Source organism: Halichoerus grypus, chromosome 11 (genome assembly GCF_964656455.1).
Source record: "Halichoerus grypus chromosome 11, mHalGry1.hap1.1, whole genome shotgun sequence".
In the NCBI taxonomy this organism is placed as follows: domain Eukaryota; kingdom Metazoa; phylum Chordata; class Mammalia; order Carnivora; family Phocidae; genus Halichoerus; species Halichoerus grypus.
In genome coordinates this window covers 74,374,841-74,394,044 of record NC_135722.1, presented here as the reverse complement: position 1 = coordinate 74,394,044, position 19,204 = coordinate 74,374,841, and the positions used below count along the sequence as shown (strand labels likewise).

Below are 19,204 nucleotides of genomic sequence, written 5' to 3'. Positions count from 1 at the left end.
GGAAAACGGACTGAAATAGCCTGTTCTGTATGTCCGGATTTCCCCACTGGGCTCTGTGAGAAGCACTGTTTCCTGTACAGAAGTTGCAAGTAAATGTCCCCGGGACCCTGCCTTGCTCACCACGATTCCAGGCGGAGCAGTGCGGGGGCCCGCAGCCCTCCAGAGCAGAGCCGGCGCCGCAATTTCGGTGACGAGCAGCCGGGTGTGCAGAGCCTGCGGGGACAGGAGCCTCACTGTCCCCAGTGGAGGCCACGGCCAGCAGCAGGTACCCCGCTGGTCAGTGAATGGTTTTCTCATGCAACAGCCATTAAGGGCACATAGGAGATTCATGTTACAATTGTATCCTGACAGGTTTATTATTATTTCACACAACAAATACAAAAAGCCTACCAAAGTCCTTGCTGGTAGCTCCGAGTCTCACTGCAGCATCTCTCCAGAAAGGTGCTTCTCTGAGGCAAACAGGGCTAAGACTCTTGCTTTGATGAGCCTTCCCACCTCCATGTGATGAGGACTCACACATGTACAGTTGCTGGGGTTGACTCATCTCCATGGTGCCGCTCATCAGGAGTTCATGAACCATTCTCCTACGACATTCTGTGGACCGTCATTTCCACTGGGGACTCAACAAGGCATGCTCAGTAGCTCTACTGAGAACCGTCTGCTGCGGACCGGCTGGGAACCTGACAGCCGATACCAATCCCATGTCACAGAAGTCACGGATCTCATGTTCAAGGGGAAAAAAAGTCATCAGCAGGAAGAATCCAGAAGTCTCTGTCGAGCATTCGTCTCTCCGTTATTTACTTTAATTTCACTGGGTTCATTCGAATCTGTCAAAACAGAAAACAAGTATTTATGACAAAAGTCACAGAGCAGGAACCGACAGCATGAACTACCTACTCTTCTATCAATCTTGTGTTCTTTGCCTTACCAGGGTTTGCTTCTTAGCCACATTTCAGGGCACAGTGAAGTTAGGTCAGGGCTATGGTTAAATCAACGAATTTGTCTCTTTTGAAAGAGATGGAGAACAACGGGCAAGAGGCCCAGAGGTATGGGGACAAAGCCCACAGAATGGACAAGCATACGCGAGAATGACAGCAAGGAGGGATGCTTGGGGCAGAGACCTCGAGAGAATGACCAGGAAGAGAGGACAGTCGGGAGAAAGCACACGTTCCTCTGGAGATCAGGGGCAGCACCCATTCTTCCCCTCGGTCTCCCAGTACTGAGGGGTTTCACCTAAGACCGCACAGGAAAATGGTTTCCTGATGAGGGGCAGGGGCAAGACTGTCGCTCACTGGTGAAGGACGGCCACAAAGGCACTCCATGGGCCTCCTCAGCCTCTGCCCCGAGAGCTCACCCTACCTTTGAGCTCCGTCATCGGGTCCCCCGGCTCCTCTGACGTCATTTCCACAGGCTCCGGTCTCTTGCCATCCATGACATCCATCTTGATCGTGCCAAGGTGAGTCAGGAGGAGCATTGGGTTGATGCCCTGGCCGCTGCTTTTAATATTCTCCAGTACCTTCAGACACCTGTAGGACTTGAGCTCACTTACATTCTCCTCCAAGAAGAGGTTGTAAAGACTCAGGTCGTTGTACCCCTCCGACTTGAAATGCAGGACATCGAAAGTGGGCAGGATCTCATACACCCTGAGAACGTCTGTCTTCTGTCGGTGGGGAACGAAGAGCGTGTAGATGACCACGGGGGCCAGCAGCACATAAACCACGAGGTTGATGAGGCTGAGCAACTGGAAGATGCCGACGGCGATGAGCTTGCACTGAAAGCGATCGGGGATGCTGCTGTCATTTCTCAGGATCCCGGACTTGATGTTGCAGACAAACTCGTCAGACAGCGACGAGAGGCTAAAGTAATAGCCCAGGTAGGCGCACGCGGACAGTATGATGCTGAGCGTCAGCAACCGGCAGCTGATGTACTTGATGATTAAGTTCTTACAGTTCTTCTTGGTCTTCAAGTACTGCTCCACAATCGGGTACTTGAAGTGGCTTTCAGAGATCTCCCACAAACTATAAACAACAACAACAACAACAACAAGGGAATAAAAAAAAATTTAAACCCTTACGAAGATCAAATATCAAAGACGTAAACGCACAGAACAGTATCACGCTAAAAATCTCAAACGCCCTTCCTCCCTCCCTACTTTACCTCTAACTTCACTGGTGTATCAGGGAATAAAATCGGGTTTAAAAAAAGAAGAAGAAAAACTACAACAGAACACTCACCCTCTTAGTATTTTAAAGAAGGTCTGGTTGGTTAAATGAGTTATATTTGTAAATTCTTAGAATGCCTGGCACCTAGTAAATGCTACACGTGGACCATTCTTATTCTACTGTTTTTAAATCTGCAATTTTCTCAGGTATGCAGAATAAAGAAGACTTTCTGGCCCAACTTGAACGCATGTGCCTCCTCCAGGCGAGGCACGGGAGGCAGATGGCTCCGTGGGTTCGGGGCTCAGACTTAGGGCACACGGGCCTGGCTGGGGTCCCAGCCCTCCCTCTGAAAGCTGGAGGACAGTGTTTTTATGGGGGAAGAGGGAGGCAGGAAATCAAGGCAGTTAGTTGTAATGACGTGGTGAGGGCTGAGATAAGGTACCCAGAGAAAACACAGTCTCTGGGATAGGTTATTTTAAAAATGAGAGCTATTAATAGGATTACCCTTGTTGAGAACAGGAACCAGAGGAAGAATGTGAAAAAGACAAGGTGCTGCCTACTCATTCCCCACTTCTCTCTCGCCAGTTCTCCAAGCTCAGCAGCCCCATAACCCTCTGCGCTTCTCCGTTACGCAGTAGGTCCCAGCCAGCGAGCAGCTGGTGCCGTCACCTGTCACCCCAGCTACACCTACCTGCCTTTCAGAACACGAGACAGTGGCACTCCCCTCAACAAGGCAAAGCGTCTGGATGTGAGGACAGGTGCTGGGGCAGGCAGGTGGGATGAGACTGGGGGACAGCAGGCCTTCCTGGCTCCCACAGATGTCTGCAGGTGGATGACAGCCCCCACCACCACCTACTATAGTGGGACCCAGGCCCAGATGGGCAGGAGGAGGGCTGAGACCTCATACCCCAAAGCCTGCCAAGATACCTGCCGGGGGCTGAGTTACCTTTGCCCCATGTTCTCAGGAAGCCCCGAAACGGGGCCGGCACCATCTCTCATGTCCTGATCATCATACATGCTCTTTGCGGCTTGAATTGAGCGGTTGTAAACCTTGTCAAGTTCTTCCATGATAAACTTCAAATCTGAGCAAAGATGAGGAGTAGCTGCAAAACGCCAGAACAGGGAGGGCAGGTACAGGAGGATGGCCACCAGCAGCAGGATGTAGGGGAAAAACTGAAAAACAAGACAGCCAATCAGGGGATCCACAGACCCCTCACCTCAGGACCCTAAGGGTCCAAGTGCTGCTCTCCGTTTTCTCGTTTTGAGACCAATGTGCATGCCCACGTCAAGGACGGAAATCGGGCTCATTACCTCATAACTACTTAAGGCTAAACTCACCTGCCCAGGTACGTAACCATCACTATCTTTTTTTTTTTTAATCCTCCTTAATTTGAAATAACTGGCAACTATGTGGTGACTGACACACAGCATCTCCTCCCTAATCACAGAAGGAAACAAAAAAATAAAATGACTTCCATGTCCTTTAGTGTAATCCCTTAATAAAATCCCAATTAAGGAACAGGTAAATGTCACGGTGGTCTCTCTGGTTGGGGGGTTAGTTTTCAATGCCGTGGTTTTAGGAGGTCACTAATGTTAGAGCTCTTTTCTTTCCCCTTTCACTACAATCTGGGGAAAATGACACAGAAATGCCAACCTCACCCAAAACAAATGAGAAAAATTGTGGCTTCAGTGATCCAGTAATCACACCATCAAACAGCTGGCCTAAGCAGTTAAACTTCATAGAATGCAGAATGGACCGTCCATGCCGGGACAGACCGGAGGACTGCCTGACACCCTCACCGTACAGCTGAGCGACCTCAGGCCCAGAAGAGCCAACCGCCATGGGCCACAGCCCCGCGGAGAGCATCTGGATGTGGATGTACGTGCAAAACAAACCCGAGGGGATTCCGGAGTCAGGGAAAGCAAAGAGCGCCCAGTAACCAGGGCTGCCGGGCCATCGGGAAAGGCTAAACCTTAAGAGAAGGCAGAGGAAGACCATGAGCTACAGTTAGCATGGATGTGAATTTAAGTTCGGCTTCGTGTCCTTGGGTGCTGACGTCACTGAGCCTCTGACTCTCAGGTTCCCGATCTATGAAATGGTCATGTAATAGAGGTATCGTGCAGATTAAGTGGGATAATGTGTGCAAACTGTTTAGCATGGGGCCTGGCGTGAAAAAGGCACTACAGCACCAGGCTACAACCAACGGAAGGGCTGCCTCATGGACACATCCTACCTCTAGTCCTCACAGTGACCCTGCTAAGGCCTTTATTAATGGCTTCCCTTCACAAAGGGGAAGAGGATGCCCAGAGCGTCCTCTGGCCACAGAGCACAAAGCTGGAGCGGGGGACAATATGAAGCCTGCCCTCTCTGAACCCAGAGCCATGCCTTTTCCACCACAATACCCCATAAATTATTTTTACTTCTCTGGAGAACTTCTCCCCATCTTTGGATTGGTCTCTCCCATTTCCTCAGAGTTGTAGCAGTGAGGGTCTCGAGAGGACACAGAACTCCCACCCCACACATCTCTGGGAGTGGGCAGCAGACCCAACACTGGGCTTCTCGCCATCCAGTCAGATGTACAGAAAAGTTGCAGAGATCATACAGAGTGTTCTCGAATGACACACATCTGGTGTTCCCACTGTTAACACTTTACATTCCCATGGTCCACTTGTCAAGACCAAGAAGCCATCATTAACTCAATTTCAGACTTGCACTTGGGTTTCTCCAGTGGTCCCAGTGTTGTCTTCTTTCTGCTCAAAGATCCAATTCAGGGTCTATCTGTCAATTGAGTTGTCATGTCTCCCTCGTCTCCTTGGTTCTGTGATAGTTTCTCAGGTCTTTCCTTGTTTTTCATGAAGAATAGTATTTTTCCTAAAGATTTTAAGTAATCTCTATAGCCAACGTGGGGCATGAACTCACAACCCCGAGATCAAGAGTCGCACGCTCCACTGACCAAGCCAGCCAGGTGCCCCAAGAATAGTATCTTTAAATGTGTAAAATAATACCTAAAAGTTCACAAAAGAAGTGGATGATAATTGAGAGAGTTATTACATTACAAAACAAATCTGTATGTGCTTATTAACACATTTATTAGGATCTGACACATGGTCTAACACCAACTTTGAAGTGGTGAAGGTCTCTGGCAAAATCACAGATGCCACTGACATCATTAGGGATAGTTGCCTGCATGGTATGTATTTTTCAATGTTAAATTTTAGTTAGAGATGCATAAAAACCCCCTCACCGATACTGCCTCCTCCATCTGGGGCTCTGGCCTGGGATGGGCTTTCTCAAAACCATTAGCCCGACTTGCAGAGGCCTGCTGCACCACGACACGCACAGCAGGCTGTGATCCGACGAATTCTGGCTACGCCGTTCATAGTTGGCTACAGCGAGAAGCACCTGTTTTTTGTGCCTGTTAGCACAAAAATGTAACCGTGTGAGACAGAGTCTGTGCTCCTTCCAGAACCCTCTAAGAGAGCCAGGCATTTTCTTGGGGAACTACAGGGAGAACGCTATTTCTAATCTGGGGCTGTGGGATACCTTTACAAGCCACTTTTGTTTCAAAGCTATTTGAATTAATAGAATTTTACCTCAAACTGTTCTTCTGGATTAAAAAGTGACTGTTTACAGTCTGTGGCACTTTTTCCAACAGGCCTATGTGGTGCAATAATTAGTACCAATGAATAGATCAGCTACAGCTCATTGTAATTGGAAAAATGAGTGTTTAAAGCTATTACACATTGGGTGTTTGCTTTCTCCTCAGATATCCTCATACCTTGATCACCTCTGTAAGGAATGCAGTTGAATAATGCCCCATTTCTTGGTTTTCTCCACAGTTAAGCCTTTTGTTTCTTTTTCATCAAAAATGAAAATGTGACTTTCAGTGACTCTGTAACAAGGTGGTACTAAAATCAATTCAATTGAAATAGGAATCCAAAAAATCATTATAGTCTTTAAAATCCTTTTGTCTGCGTAAGGAGCATGGGGAAATTGCCGAGCTTTAGGGATGGGAATGGCTTTGTTCATGAGCTCTGTCTGCTCCAAACGAGGTCTGAGACACTCGGCATCTCTCAAAGCCACGGCCGCACACTCCTGTTATGCGGTTCATGTCAGCACTGAGTTCTTCCCGTGACAGCGAAGCTCCTCAAAGCAAAGTAGAACCAAACGGCAGCACAATTTCCAGTCTGTTTGCCTTAAAAGTTTGTGTTGTTTCTGGAAGGGGTTGTAGAACAACAGAACTTCCAGAAGGAAGGAAGCCTGGAGGGGCTCTGGTACAACCTCCCTCCACATTCAAATCCCCTGCATTCAAATCCCCTCTACCTCGTGGAAGGTGAAGATGGGTTCAATTTAGGACTGTACAGCTCCTCCCCTGAAATGTATGTGGTCACGGCCTATGGCATTAAATGCAGATGGGTAAATCCATTTAAAAACATCTGGGCTGGGGGCACCTGGCTGGCTCAGACAGTGGAGTGTGCCACGCTTGATCTCGGGGTTATGAGTTTGAGCGCCACATGGGGAATGGAGATTACTTAAAAAACTAAAATCTTAAAAACAAACAAAAAACCCATCAGGCCTGGGAGCAGGACCAGGTGGGAATACCAGCTAATAATTAAATAAGCAAAACGTTAAAGTGATGGCCACTAAATACGTAGGTACTTAAGTACTGAGCAACGAGAAATGTCCCTCGGAAGGTCAGGGAAGGCTTTACAACAGAGGTGACATCTGAACTAGGTCTTCAAGTACAGTGAGGCAACAAGAACATACAAGAATGCTATCCGTACATTAAGACTCCACTCAAATTTCACCTTTTCTGTGGCCCTTCGGATGCACACTTTCCTCTGCATGGAATTCTCTCTCTTTTTCTGCCCAGTGAATTCCTACACATCCAGGGCACCAAAGCAAACGAGCGAGCCCACGGTGAGGACGTAGTAAGAGCTGAGGTTGGAAGGATGTGCTAGGTTGAATGGTGTCTCCCCGCCAAAACTCACGCCCAGAACCTTAGAACGTGACCTCGTTTGGAAATACACCACAGCCTGCCAGCCACCACCAGAAACGAGAAGAGAGGCACAGAGTTCTCCCTCTGAGCCCCCAGGAAGGAACCCACCGTGCTGACACCTTCATTTCCAAACCCTGGCCTCCAGAAATATGAGCAAATAAATTTCTGTTGTGCCAAGCCACGGAGCGGGTGGTAATTTGCTACAGCAACCCTAGGAACCCCTACGAAGCGTAAGCAGGAACTAATTTATGACGTCCTCAGCTTCCCACGTTATAGGCGATGGGAAGCCCCTGGTGCAGGGCGTGATGACAATTAATTTGAGAGAGATTACTGCAGCCGTGGAGAAGGGAACCCAGTGGAAAAGAGAGAGACAAGGCAGGAGGTTAGGACGCTATGCGCTGGGCTGAGGCAGCAGCAGGTGGGGGGGGGAGACGGATGTAAGAGCCACAGAGCGCGAGGAGCAGACGCTGCCCACTTGGAATTAACGGATGGAAAAGGGAAGAACAGAGGCTAATTCTGGGTTTCTAGCTTATGCAAGGGTGTGGGTGGTAGTATCATTAGTTGAGCTAAAGAAACAAGAAGGAACGGATTCCAAGCAGAGGGGAGTGAGGTGGGAGGTGGACCCGAGGAGATGAGAGCTTGTGAATGTAAGATACCCATACTCAAGAACTCAAATCCTAGTGGAGATGTGCAGTAGGCAGCTGAAAATAAAGGGGAAAAATCTGGCTGACCTTACGATTCAGGATTTTGTAGCACACAGAGATGGTCGAAGCCAAGAATGGCTGGGCTCATCCAAGGAGAATGTGTAGGAGGGGCCAAGAGGGGCAGGGAGGGACACGGGATCCTGACCTGAGGGTCGGGCAAAAAGAGAACGCTGGAAGAGATGGGAAGTAATGGTCTGAACTCAGGAAGCAGGTAAACCAAGAACAAACTGCATCGGGGAAGTGGTATAAAAAGACACATGGAAGATGTCTGCTCTTGGCCGCGTCTTGTTCAGACAGTAATCACTTTGAAGATAATCCCAAATTTCGGAAGTCTCGAGTGTAGGGCTACGCAGAAAGGCTAGTGCATCCAGGAGCAGCTTACAGAGGACAGAGAAGAAAGGTAGGTACTCCATTCTACTCTGCACTCAAGGAAGACACCCGATACCTATCTCCAGGCTTCATGACTCATGACATTCGGGGAGGGTCCTGGCACGAGGAGAGACCTAGGGAAGAGAGGATGGTAAGCAGAGCATTTGTGTGTGGAAGCAGAAAGAGACTCCTGACAGCAGAATCAGAACCAAGTCATGAGGAAGCAAGGACAAATGCTCCTAAAGATCTGTATGAAAATGGAACGAACTGTTCTGGGAGGCAGGGAGTTCCCTTTCAATGAATCATCTGGGAGGCCTTTAGAATTCTCCATCGGGGCAGGCAAACTTTTTCCTGCCAAGGGCCAGACAGTAAATGTCTGTGAGCCAGACGTGAGAGCAGACGCAGGGAACGTGTAAAGGAATGGGCATGGCCACACTAAAACTCTTCACAGAAATAGGTGATGGAGGGGCTGGATTTGGCTGGAGCATGTACGTTAGAGTTTGTCAGTCCCTTGGTCTGTATCCTTGTTTCCCAGAGAGTGGTCCACAGAGCAGCAACTTCAGGATCACCAGGGCAACTGCTGGGAAGAATGCAGGCCCCATCAGGCCTACTGAACCTGAGTCTACGTCTCCACAGGGTCCCAGATGACTTAGGGGCACAAAGAGTTTGCAAAACACGGGTCTGGATGAGCGGTGCCCACAGGGGAGCCCAAGGCGAGCCAGCAGAATCAGCATCTCCTGGAGGGCTGAAGAAAACCAGATTCCTGGCCCTCAGGATCCTGAAGTTTCACAAACTGCCCCCTCCACCTCCCACCCAGGGTAATGCTAAGGTTTGGAAACCTCTGGTCTGGGAGTCTCAGAGGATCCCTCCAAACTAAGTTTCAGTGAATCCACTTAAAGATTTGTCCATTCTGTTAATTTTATTTTCTTGTTCTGTGGCTTTTTTTTTTTTCAGTCAAAATCTTGCTTTCCTGTTTCAGAACATAAAAATCATGCCTAGCAGCTGCCTAATGAACTTAAACAAAGAACAGAACACTCAAAAAAAAAAAAAAAAAAAAATGCCCATTATCAAAGAGTCCTAGAGCACCACCTGCCGGTCCCCCTGAGTGCACACACATTTCCACGAAAACCGTTCCTTGGCGCTACTGGAGGCCACCAGAAGTAAGTGGAGGAGGAAGAGGGAGGGAGACGTGAAAAAGTAGCTGGGAAGAAATCACAGCATTGATTATGCCAGGCCCACAAACTTCACACTGACATACACTTAAATATTCCAGTGAGTAATTTCTTTGGGGGAAGTTTGGGCCTCCTGGGTTTAAGCCTGGCGTCAGAACTAAGTTGAGAAGCATTCCCATCAACCCTGTGCCCCTAACGCCCTCACCCTGGATCTGAGCAGGACATACGAATTGCTTCATTCCCCCCACTTCCACTGCCCCAGGGGCACGCTGCTGCATGAGACACGGGTGTGGGCTCTTCCTGCAGGGAACCTGTAGGCTTAGAAATAAAGAATCACTTCAACAGAATTAAGGCGAGGATCTGCCACCTCCCATGGTTGCTCTAGGAACAGCACAGGCTGCTCTGGGAACAGACAAGAGAGACCAGTGTGCGGTGCAGCTGATGTTTTGCTCAGCCAGCACCCCATTTTTGGGATCTGACTGCCTGGAGGCAGGTTGTGCGGTCTACTGTCCACACAGCGGCCTCAGGGTCTTACTTCGTGTTGACCCCGCCTGGCCCCGAAAGCGATTAGACTTGGCAACAACCCTCAGTCTAGAGGTTCAGAGGAAGCTTCCAGGTGGACTGGACATTTAAGCTGAGACCAGAACAGCACATTAGGAGGTCGGCGGATTAGAGGGGAGGGGCCATCAGGGAAGGTTATTCAAAGGCAGGTGTGTGTGAGACAGCCAAGACACGTGAGAACTACAGGAAGTCAGGGTCCCTGGGGCCCAGGGGTGGTGGGGATGGCCTGGCGGTGAGGCTGGGGTGGGGGGGTTCGCAGGGGCCAGTGGGAGGGAGAACCGTGGTAGCCAAAATAGCTTGAGTTCTAAAAGAAATCTAGACATTGGGGCGCCTGGGTGGCTCAAATGGTTAAGCGTCTGCCTTCGGCTCAGGTCATGATCCCAGGGTCCTGGGATCGAGCCCCACGTCTGGCTCCTGGCTCGGCGGGGAGCCTGCTTCTCCCTCTCCCTCTGCCTCTCCCCTGCTCATGCTCTCGCTCTCTCTCTGTATCTCTGTCTCATATGAATAAATAAAATCTTTAAAAAAAAAAAAAAAATCTAGACATTGTGTAGGGACATTGGAGGGTTCTGTTTAGGGAAAGGACAGTCAGGCAAGAAAAAGAGCGGGTACAGTTAGTGGGAAGGGGCAAAGGGGGAGTACGAGCGAGGGCAGCAGGAGAGTGCACGGCAGGAGTCCGGGAGAGAAACGGCACGGGCGGGGCCGGGGACCCCGGGACACAAGAGCCCGTGGGAAAGCATGACCGCTGGGCTGGGAGGCTGACACGATGGAGCAGGGAGACAACAGCAAAGTGACCCTCAGATTTCTGGCTGAGGGAATAGGGCAGACAGTGGTGGGCACAGCGGGGCCGGGCAGGGAACATGTGCTGGAGGCACGCGCTAGGCCTTTGGGTGCACGAGCTCAGGGCGCAGCTGGGGGTCGGATCTGGAGCTCAGGAGGGGTGGGGGTTGCAGACGAAGACCCAGGTGCTAATGGCAGAGAGGAGGAAGCCAAGACAGATGCCTGGTGAGGTGATCCAGGGAGAGGGGTGGCGTGAGAAAGGGAGGGGCCTAGGACAGAGCCCCGGAGGAACCCCAACTTCTCAGTGATGGGCAAAGGAGGAGTTCACCAAGGAGAACCTGCCCCAGGAGTCCAGAGCGCTTCTGCAGAATGAGGGCATGGCCCACAGGACTGCACGGCTGAGAGAAGTCGAGTGGGGTAAGCCCCCCGCCCGGGGGAGAGGCAAGCGTTTACGCAGCAGCAGAGGAGTTGCTGGGGATGTGGGGAGAGCGCTCGGGGGGGGGGGGGGGGGACAGACGTGCCCAAACGTGCATGAGGAGGGAGCCCGCGGGAAGGGAAGGCTGAGGATGCAGACGACAAAGACGGGGATGCAGTCTGTCTGCAACCAGGGGCACGGGGGTCCGGAACACAGGGGTCCAGCCATCGGTCAGGAGGTGGGGGCCTCTTCCATTTCTCGGAAGGGAAGGAAACGGCTGGGGCTGTTCTCACGTCAGAGCTTCCATTTTCTCTGAAAGTGGCGGGGAGGGCCTCAGAGGGCAGGAGGTGGTGGTGGGGAGTGGGGTGCCCTACTGTAGTTCCAGGTAATGACGAACTCAGAGCGCGGCGGCCACGGGAGTGGAGGACACACGGAGAGGGGGGCAAAGTCCTCGGAGAGCAGACTGAGGGCCCGTGCCAGCTCGGCAATCGTGAGTCCACGGAATGTGGAGAGGCCAGAAGAAAACCATCAGGAAGAACTCTGTTGAGAAGGAAACCGGCAGCCCCACGTCCAGGTATAGGCCCACAAGACCTGCAGGCAGGGCCTTGCACAGATCCCCATCCTCCCGTGTTCGCGGCAGCATTCACCGCGAGAGCCGTGAGGCAGAAGCCGCCCAGGGCCCACGGAGAGATGCATGGACACACAAGACGCAGTCAACACACGAGACAGAGTATGACTCAGCTTTAAAAAGGGAGGGAATTCTGATCATGCGACGACGTGAGCAAAACCTGAAAACATTAAGCGGAGTGAAATAAGCCAGATGTAAAAGGACACATCCCATAGGAATGCAGCTGCAGGAGGGCCCTGGGAGGGTGGACAGAAGACAGACAACGGGACAGTGGGGGCCGGGAAACACGGAGTCAGTGTCTGACGGGTACAGAGTTTCAGTTTGGGAAGGCGAGAAAGGTCAGACGGATCTTGGCAATGGTCGCACAACTGTGTGAATGTACTTAACGCCGCTCAACTGCACACCTGAGAACGGCTAGGAAGGTAAGTTTTAGGTGGTGTGTACTTTATCACAATTAAACAAAACACCGGAAGAAGAAATCGGTGTGGAAACAAAGCAGCTACGATCACAGAGTCTGGCCGGGCCAACAACGCCTCTGTTATGAAGACACCAGTCACAGTGGATTAGGGGCCCACCCCTACTCTGGTAACTAGTTCCACCTGCAACAACCCTAGTTCCACAAAAGGTCCCATTCGAGGGTACAGGTGTTAGGACATCAATACGTCTTTTAAGGGATACAATTCAACACACAACACCACCCAAAGGAAGACTCGGTTTTCTTGTACACTGGTTATTTTTTTATCGACTCCTGAAGTTACACATGAAAAACTGGACAAGAATTTGAGGCTCTGGGTGAAGTTACCTGCCTCTGGAGAAGATTTATTCCTGCTGCTGGCTGGCAGGCAGACTAGAGATGCTGACCATCCCCCTATCTCCTCATTCCATCAGTACTGAAATGATTCAAACCAGGACTCTAGTCCCCATGAGGGCTGGTCTCATTTAGGATCATCCCTTACTCCCCAGGAACAGACTTTCAAGCCAGGGGTGTTGACCAGGGTCCTTCCAACTTAGCTGGTCCCAACTCTAATTTCTGTCCCCAGCCCTATGAATCTGGAAAGATCTCTCAGCCAAACTTCCATCCAAATAAGCTGGACTGCCACCACCAGAAAGAGAGCTCCCCAGTCTCTCACTGACACTGGAGACTGAAGGCTTGGCTGCCCCCACTGCTCCACATGGTCTCTCCTTCTCTAGTGCAGGGGGACTGGACAGCCAGGGACCTGACTCTAGTCTTAGAGCCAGCAACTAGTCCTGCTCCCCAGCTTGCTCTCTCTAGGTGCCCTTCACCTTACACTGCAGCAAAAACCTTGAGTTTCTTCCTTCTCTAAAAGTTTCACAATCTCTACCGTCCCTGCCAGCTCTTATACTGGGCGAGCCAGATTATACATTCTTCTTCTGTGGCTCCGTTAATGCCCAGCCCGGCGACCAGTTACAACCTCCCTTCTCCTAAGAGCATCGTGACAAAGGCACATAAGCTGTAACAGCATGGATTTTGACTCACAAACAAGGCTGTTCAGCTTCTGGAACTATGGCCATTCATAGCATTACTGGTTGGCCTGGCTACTGAGACATGCAGAGTTGACGGGGACCCAATGGACGCTAAGGCTAAATGTCGAAGAGAAAAGCCCAACCCTGAAGTCATTGTAGGGCATCACTGTGCCTGATGGCATGCAAAAAATAAACTGGAGAAGAGGCCTGAGTCATAGCAAAGGACTTAAACTGTTCTTTTTTAGAAAGAAGGATGTGTGTTCAACAATAGGTCAAGGCTGGAGACAGTCAAACTTCAGCCTTTGGCTCTTCAGAAAATAAAATAGCATGCTTTCCTCAATGAAAAGCAGAAGAAACACAAATCTTCTATTTGTTTTCATGATGGACAAAAGAACCAGTGATTGAAAATAATAACAGGCTGACACAGTCCTACTTCTCTGTGCACAGAGAAAACCTACTGGAGCCACTTCATTACACAGAGAACGTTCTCCTGCACAAAGCTGGCCAACTCCGGCTCAAGTTCCCCACTGCCCATCCTCTCCGCACCTCCACCTCCACCACTCCCCTGACGCGGAGCTCCTGACTGTCTGCACCTCTCCTCTGTCGGACACGGGCGTTGCCCTCGTCGTGTGCCTCCACAGTATCTGGCCCCAGCAGAAAGCAAAGGAATCTGTCCCGGGCTGGGTTGCAGCCAACACCCCCAGAGAGAGTCATCACCAGGCTTCCTGATGTTCTAGCAACACACTGTCTAGAAGAAATGGAAGTGTATGCTGGCCCTTACTGTTCCCAAGGGACCCTGTGAGCACTGAAAAGGCAGCGGCCAAAGCTAGGTTTGAGTACTAGCTCTGCCCCCGTCTAACACTGCCCACCCGGGCATCCAAAACGCACCGGGAGCCTACTCTGCGCCAGACGCTGCTGGGCAGTATGGGTGGGAAGGGGACTAAGACACAAGAGGCGCCCCCTGGTACGGAGCTAAAATCCAAAGAGTGCCTCAGCTTCCTCAGCGGCTAGCGAAGGTGCTGGACCAAGTCATGTCTGAGGTCTCTTTATGACCCGCGTGCCCGCGCTGCGGGCTGGCCACGGTCTCTGGGCTCCCGTTCCCACATCTACAGAGCGGACAGGTGAGATTCGCAAGCGTCCCCGGTTACCTTATGCAGACACAGCGGAAGGCGTCCGGCATCGCCCTGCAAGGAGGCCTGCTGAACGGCAGCCCAACAGTATGAATCCACGAAGGCAGCCTGCCGCCAGGAGAAGGAACTTGGGGAGAAACAGCTTATCTGGGTACCTGAGAAGCAAAAACAGACAGTGCCAAATAAATGCGAGTGCGGGGTCCGGACCCGCCCCCGCAGCCCCCCAGACCTCCCTCCCGTGTCAGTGAAGTCATGGAGCACCACACCAGGCGTAGGTCAGAGCTAAAACCCAGCGCCCAGGTTCGTATTTAGGCTATTGGAGAGACTTTCGGCCGACGCTGGCAGCTTGGGCTCAGCTGGGGAAAGCTCTGGAAAGAAGTGAAACCACCATAAAGAGAAAAAACGGCAGGAAAAGAACCAGGGCCCAAAGCGTCGCAGGGAGACATGAACAGGGCTGCTTGAATGTGGGTGAGGACTGAGAGGAGGGAGGGGTTACAGGGCAGGGGCAGGGGGAAGGAGGGTCGATCAGAAATCTGGACTAGAGGAGGAGTCCTTCAGAACAGAGAAGTCAGGGGGCGCCTGGGTGGCTCAGTCAGTTAAGCGTCTGCCTTCGGCTCAGGTCATGGTCCCAGGGTCCTGGGATGGAGCCCCGTGTCAGGTTCCCTGCTCGGCAGAAAGCCTGCTTCTCCCTCTCCCACTTCCCCTGCTTGTGTTCCCTCTCTCGCTCTCTGTCAAATAAATAAATAAAATCTTTAAAAAAAAGAACAGAGAAGTCAGAACTTTGAGCCTGATGAGGGGAAGGCCAAAGGAACATCTGGTGGTAAGTCACCGGATGGCAAATCAGCAGTTTTCTGTCTCCTCCAAGAAAAAAGGCGGCATGGGTGAAAGCACAGGCCAAGCAGGAGCGTGCAGACCCGCAGACGGGGGGACGGGTGCGGGGTGGGCCAGGGGGAGGCGCGCGGGAGCGTGAGCTCGGCAGGTGCAGGGGACCTGCGGCTCAGGCCCAGAGCAGCCACGCCGTCTTCTGTACCCCGCGCGGCCAGACAGATGCTAAGGGCTTGGGCTCTGGTGCTGGTTCTATTCAAACCCAACCCTGCCACTCACAGCTGGGTGACCTCAGGTCACTCCACCTTCCGAAGCCAAGGCTCTCCAAGCGGACACTGGCGTCCCCGTCTGCGTTCTCAGTACACTGCCTGGTTCCCAGTAGTCGCTCAGTAAGTACTACATTCTTCTGTATGAAGTAACTAGCAGGTGCTGTGATTGCTTGGGAGAGTGGGGGCATGCCCACCCTAGACAGAGGGGAAAGGGATGGCAGGAAGGCACTCAGGTGGACTTCCCTAGCCTCTGGGACAGAAAAAGCCCCAAAGGGTCAGCTCCCTCTGGGGAGGAGGTGGGATTTATACTTGTGGCAGGACAGGGCAGTAACGGGGATGTTGTCCAGGGAGCAGATTCTTGTGGTGGAGGAGGTACAACGGGCCCAGAGCACCCCCCCCCCATCGGAGACTTCTATGCCCGCGGACATCAAGAAAAGACTTCTCGGCAAGAGCCCTTAGAGGAGATGGCTATGAAAAGTCACATGCCATCTGAAAATGTCCGATAATAGGGTAAGTTCTTGCCATCTAGGAATGGCTTAAACATGAGTTGGGGGTAGGTCATGGATTTCCAGGACCTCTCAATTCTCGTATCCCATTAAACTTGAGTTCTTGCATTTTATAAAAATAGGCTAATCAGAACAGCACCGAGCCACCGGGCTAACTTCACAAAGCTCTTGCGTTAGCATGACTTTGCTAAATGCTGCCCAGGCGGTCCCACCCACCCAGGCTTACTGAGCACAGCCACAGACACACAGGAGGGAGAAACAGGCCCGGGGTTAGACATGGATGGGTGACTGGCCCAGAGAAGAGTATCCAAGTGCGTTCTCACGAAAATGGACAGCGCTAGTAGGATTTCATGAAAATCTGTCTGGCCTGTATATCCTTTAGGCCAACACATCATAACATTCTTTCTATAGGAAAATGTGCTGCCAAGTCCTGTCTTGGGACCTCCAAAACCTCCCCCAAGGCACTGGTGGGAAGTGCCAGAGCATAAATAACTAAACTTTTTACACCAAAGCTTTTGCAAAAGAGGAAAAAAGAAAATATAATTGAGTCTAGAGAGATGGAAACTGGGGCAGCGCTGAGCTCAAAAGTAAATGTTCTTCATCTGGAATGGAAGGTCAGAAGAAAAGACAACAGACAACCAATATTCACGGAACACTAAGCAGCCCTTAACTCATTGCCTCATTTCAACCTCACAGCTAAATCAGAGAGAGAGGGAGAAAATGAGATCTTCTCTTCCTTTTACCCTGGATGAAACCAAAGCACAAAGTAACCCCTACCCAAGCTAGTAACTGGTAACGGCAGAATTTTGATCCCTCAGTCTCTTAAAACACTCCTCTCTAGGCCAGTCGCTGCAGCGAGGGCACACTGGGGAGGTCCCAGGAGCCAGGGTCTGTCAGAAAGGAGGTGGTTTGAGCAAGGGGTCCCTCCAAGTGACCAGGAGGGGCAGAGCTTCCTGGGAAGAGTCAAGGACAAATCCAGGAAAGGAAACAGATCAAGCCCCAAGAGGTACTTCCAGGCCAGAAATGAGAAACCAAGTTAGTCCAGAGCCAGGAAGCAGCAGGAGCCAAACTGGTGGGAGTGGAGAAGGGCAGAGCAAGAGGGTGCGGGGGCCGCCGTGAGCTGGGCTGTGCAGCGCTGCACCTCCACCGGCGGGGACTAGCCCAGCCTGGCTTCCAGGCACACCTGGCAGGTGCTCAGCTGTTGCCGGAGCCTAGGACGCTCGAGACCTGGGCCATCCTGACTCACCTCTCCAAACATACTTCCACCACCTCTATCTCATTTAGTCTTCAAAATGATATTGGGAAATAAGTAAGGTGCTTTGCATATTTTCCTAGCGGTCTCCAGTACAGAAAGCTTCCAGGTTCTCCCTCTTCCTGTTTTAAACTGTTTGCCAGATTATTCATCCTAAAAGCCCAGTTCTGGTCTTCACACTCTCTTGGCTCAACATTTTTTTGCTGGTTCCCCCTGCCCAGGGTACAAATCCAAACCGATGCTCCAATCCAACCCAATTATTGCTGTGGCTTGCACAGGCCTGATTTGTTCCTAAAATCTGTGCCTTTCCTCACACTAGTCCCTCTGCACGGGGGGCCCTCGTTCTGTACTTGTTTGTTAAGTTAATGCCCCATCCACACTGTCCACTGCCATGGGCCATCTTTCAAAGCCCAGCTCAGATGTGACCCTGTCCATGAAGCTTCCCCCCACGGAGCGACCCAAGCACTTTAAAGCCATCAGAGACATGCAGATAATCACCTCTGACCAGACTGTATAAACATGCACATGTGTCTTATGTCCTCCAGTCGTATCTCAGCTCTCGGCCAGCAGGACGGACACACGTATACACACAGACACACACTGTCTTTCTGGCTCTCTCAACCTCACACAGCACCCTGTATCAAACAAGCGACACCCCTCTGCAGCTTTCAACAGTTCGGACAACTGTCATAAGTACTGTCTCAATCAAGCATCCCCGTAAGACAGCACCGCCCCACTGGACAGTTGAGCAAATGGAGCCCGCAGCCGACCCACATCTATCCCGCAGTGATTCCGCAGCCGACCCGCATTTATCCCACAGTGATCCCGCAGCCGACCCGCATCTATCCCGCAGCGATCCCGCAGCCGACCTGCAGCTGACCCGCAGCCGACCCGCAGCGATCCCGCAGCCAACCCGCAGGCACCTCCCACACTCCTCCCGCTCCGCTCGGCAGTGCCGGGTGATGGCCGGATGAGCGCTCTGATTTCTGGGGAGTAGCTTTAGTGAGACATGAACTGCCTTCACACTGTACAGAAAGCAAGAAACGAGTTTCAGATTTACACCGGGAACAACAAAGAAGCATACCTTTGGACTTGCTGAGAGCGCAGAGGGAGCTGTGGGCTTTACATGTATGCGTCCGGCCAGATGCGGTGAAAGATCGCGGGGAGGGAATGTGTGCTCACGTGCCCCGTGAACGTGCACGACACCTGCTAAGTGAGGGACCCACGCCACAGACATCCCCCTGTCCATTCGCCCTCCGGCCCTAGCCTGGAGTCCAGGGGCAGGTCACACAGGCCCCGGTGTGGCAGCCCTGGTGGCCCTCGGCCCAGCTTACCCCTGCGCCCGCAGCCGCGGCCGAAGCAGCTGGTGGAGAACTCGAGAGCAGAGCCGCCTGAGCGGGGACCGGAGCGGGGAGGGCAGGCCGGCCGCCAGCCCCTTCTCCCAGCACCAACACCAGCTGCGCCTGCTCTGGCCTCATTTTCCTACTGCCTTTCTCTCTTTTCATGGCTTTCTGTTCATTTTTATGCGTTACTAACCTCCAGCTGCTTAGGAGGCCTGAGTTCTGCGCAAGCCGCAGGCCCACTTCTGACGGCCAGACACATCCACCCTCCCTGGGCGCTGCACGGGGTGGGGTTAGCTGTCCGGCCCTGTGGCTTCGCGCCACGGGCGAGCTCCCCGCACCGGCCCCGCGGCTTCATGCCACGGGCGAGCCATCCGCCTCTGCGGCTTCACGCCACGGGCGACTGTCGGATAGCATCGGAAGCAGGCCTCCTGACAAGTTAAGGAAACTCATACAAACCTCAGGTTTAACAAAATAAAAACAGAAACAGAAAGATCTAGTTAACTGGCTAGGAGGACCTTCGAGGAACTTTGGAATGGAAGATTCTAAGCTGAAGGAACCAACACACTGAAGTGACTAAAGGGGCAGCGGAAGGCGGGCAAAGGCAAC

General features: G+C 51.9%; 1 protein-coding gene across 2 annotated transcripts in view; it reads right to left on the bottom strand.

The window, feature by feature from the left end:
• Window positions 1-331: 331 nt before the first annotated feature.
• The window catches only part of PANX1 (pannexin 1), a 50,789-nt gene continuing 31,916 nt past the window's right edge, over window positions 332-19,204 (bottom strand). For both annotated transcript variants that reach the window (XM_036075001.2, XM_036075002.2), the window contains exons 2-5: window positions 14,422-14,558; window positions 3,109-3,335; window positions 1,360-2,018; window positions 332-827 (exon numbers count right to left, since the gene is read on the bottom strand). In XM_036075001.2, the coding sequence (XP_035930894.1) occupies window positions 748-827; window positions 1,360-2,018; window positions 3,109-3,335; window positions 14,422-14,558 (1,103 nt within the window). In that variant the 3' untranslated portion in view covers window positions 332-747. The remainder of the gene's footprint in view (window positions 828-1,359; window positions 2,019-3,108; window positions 3,336-14,421; window positions 14,559-19,204) is intronic.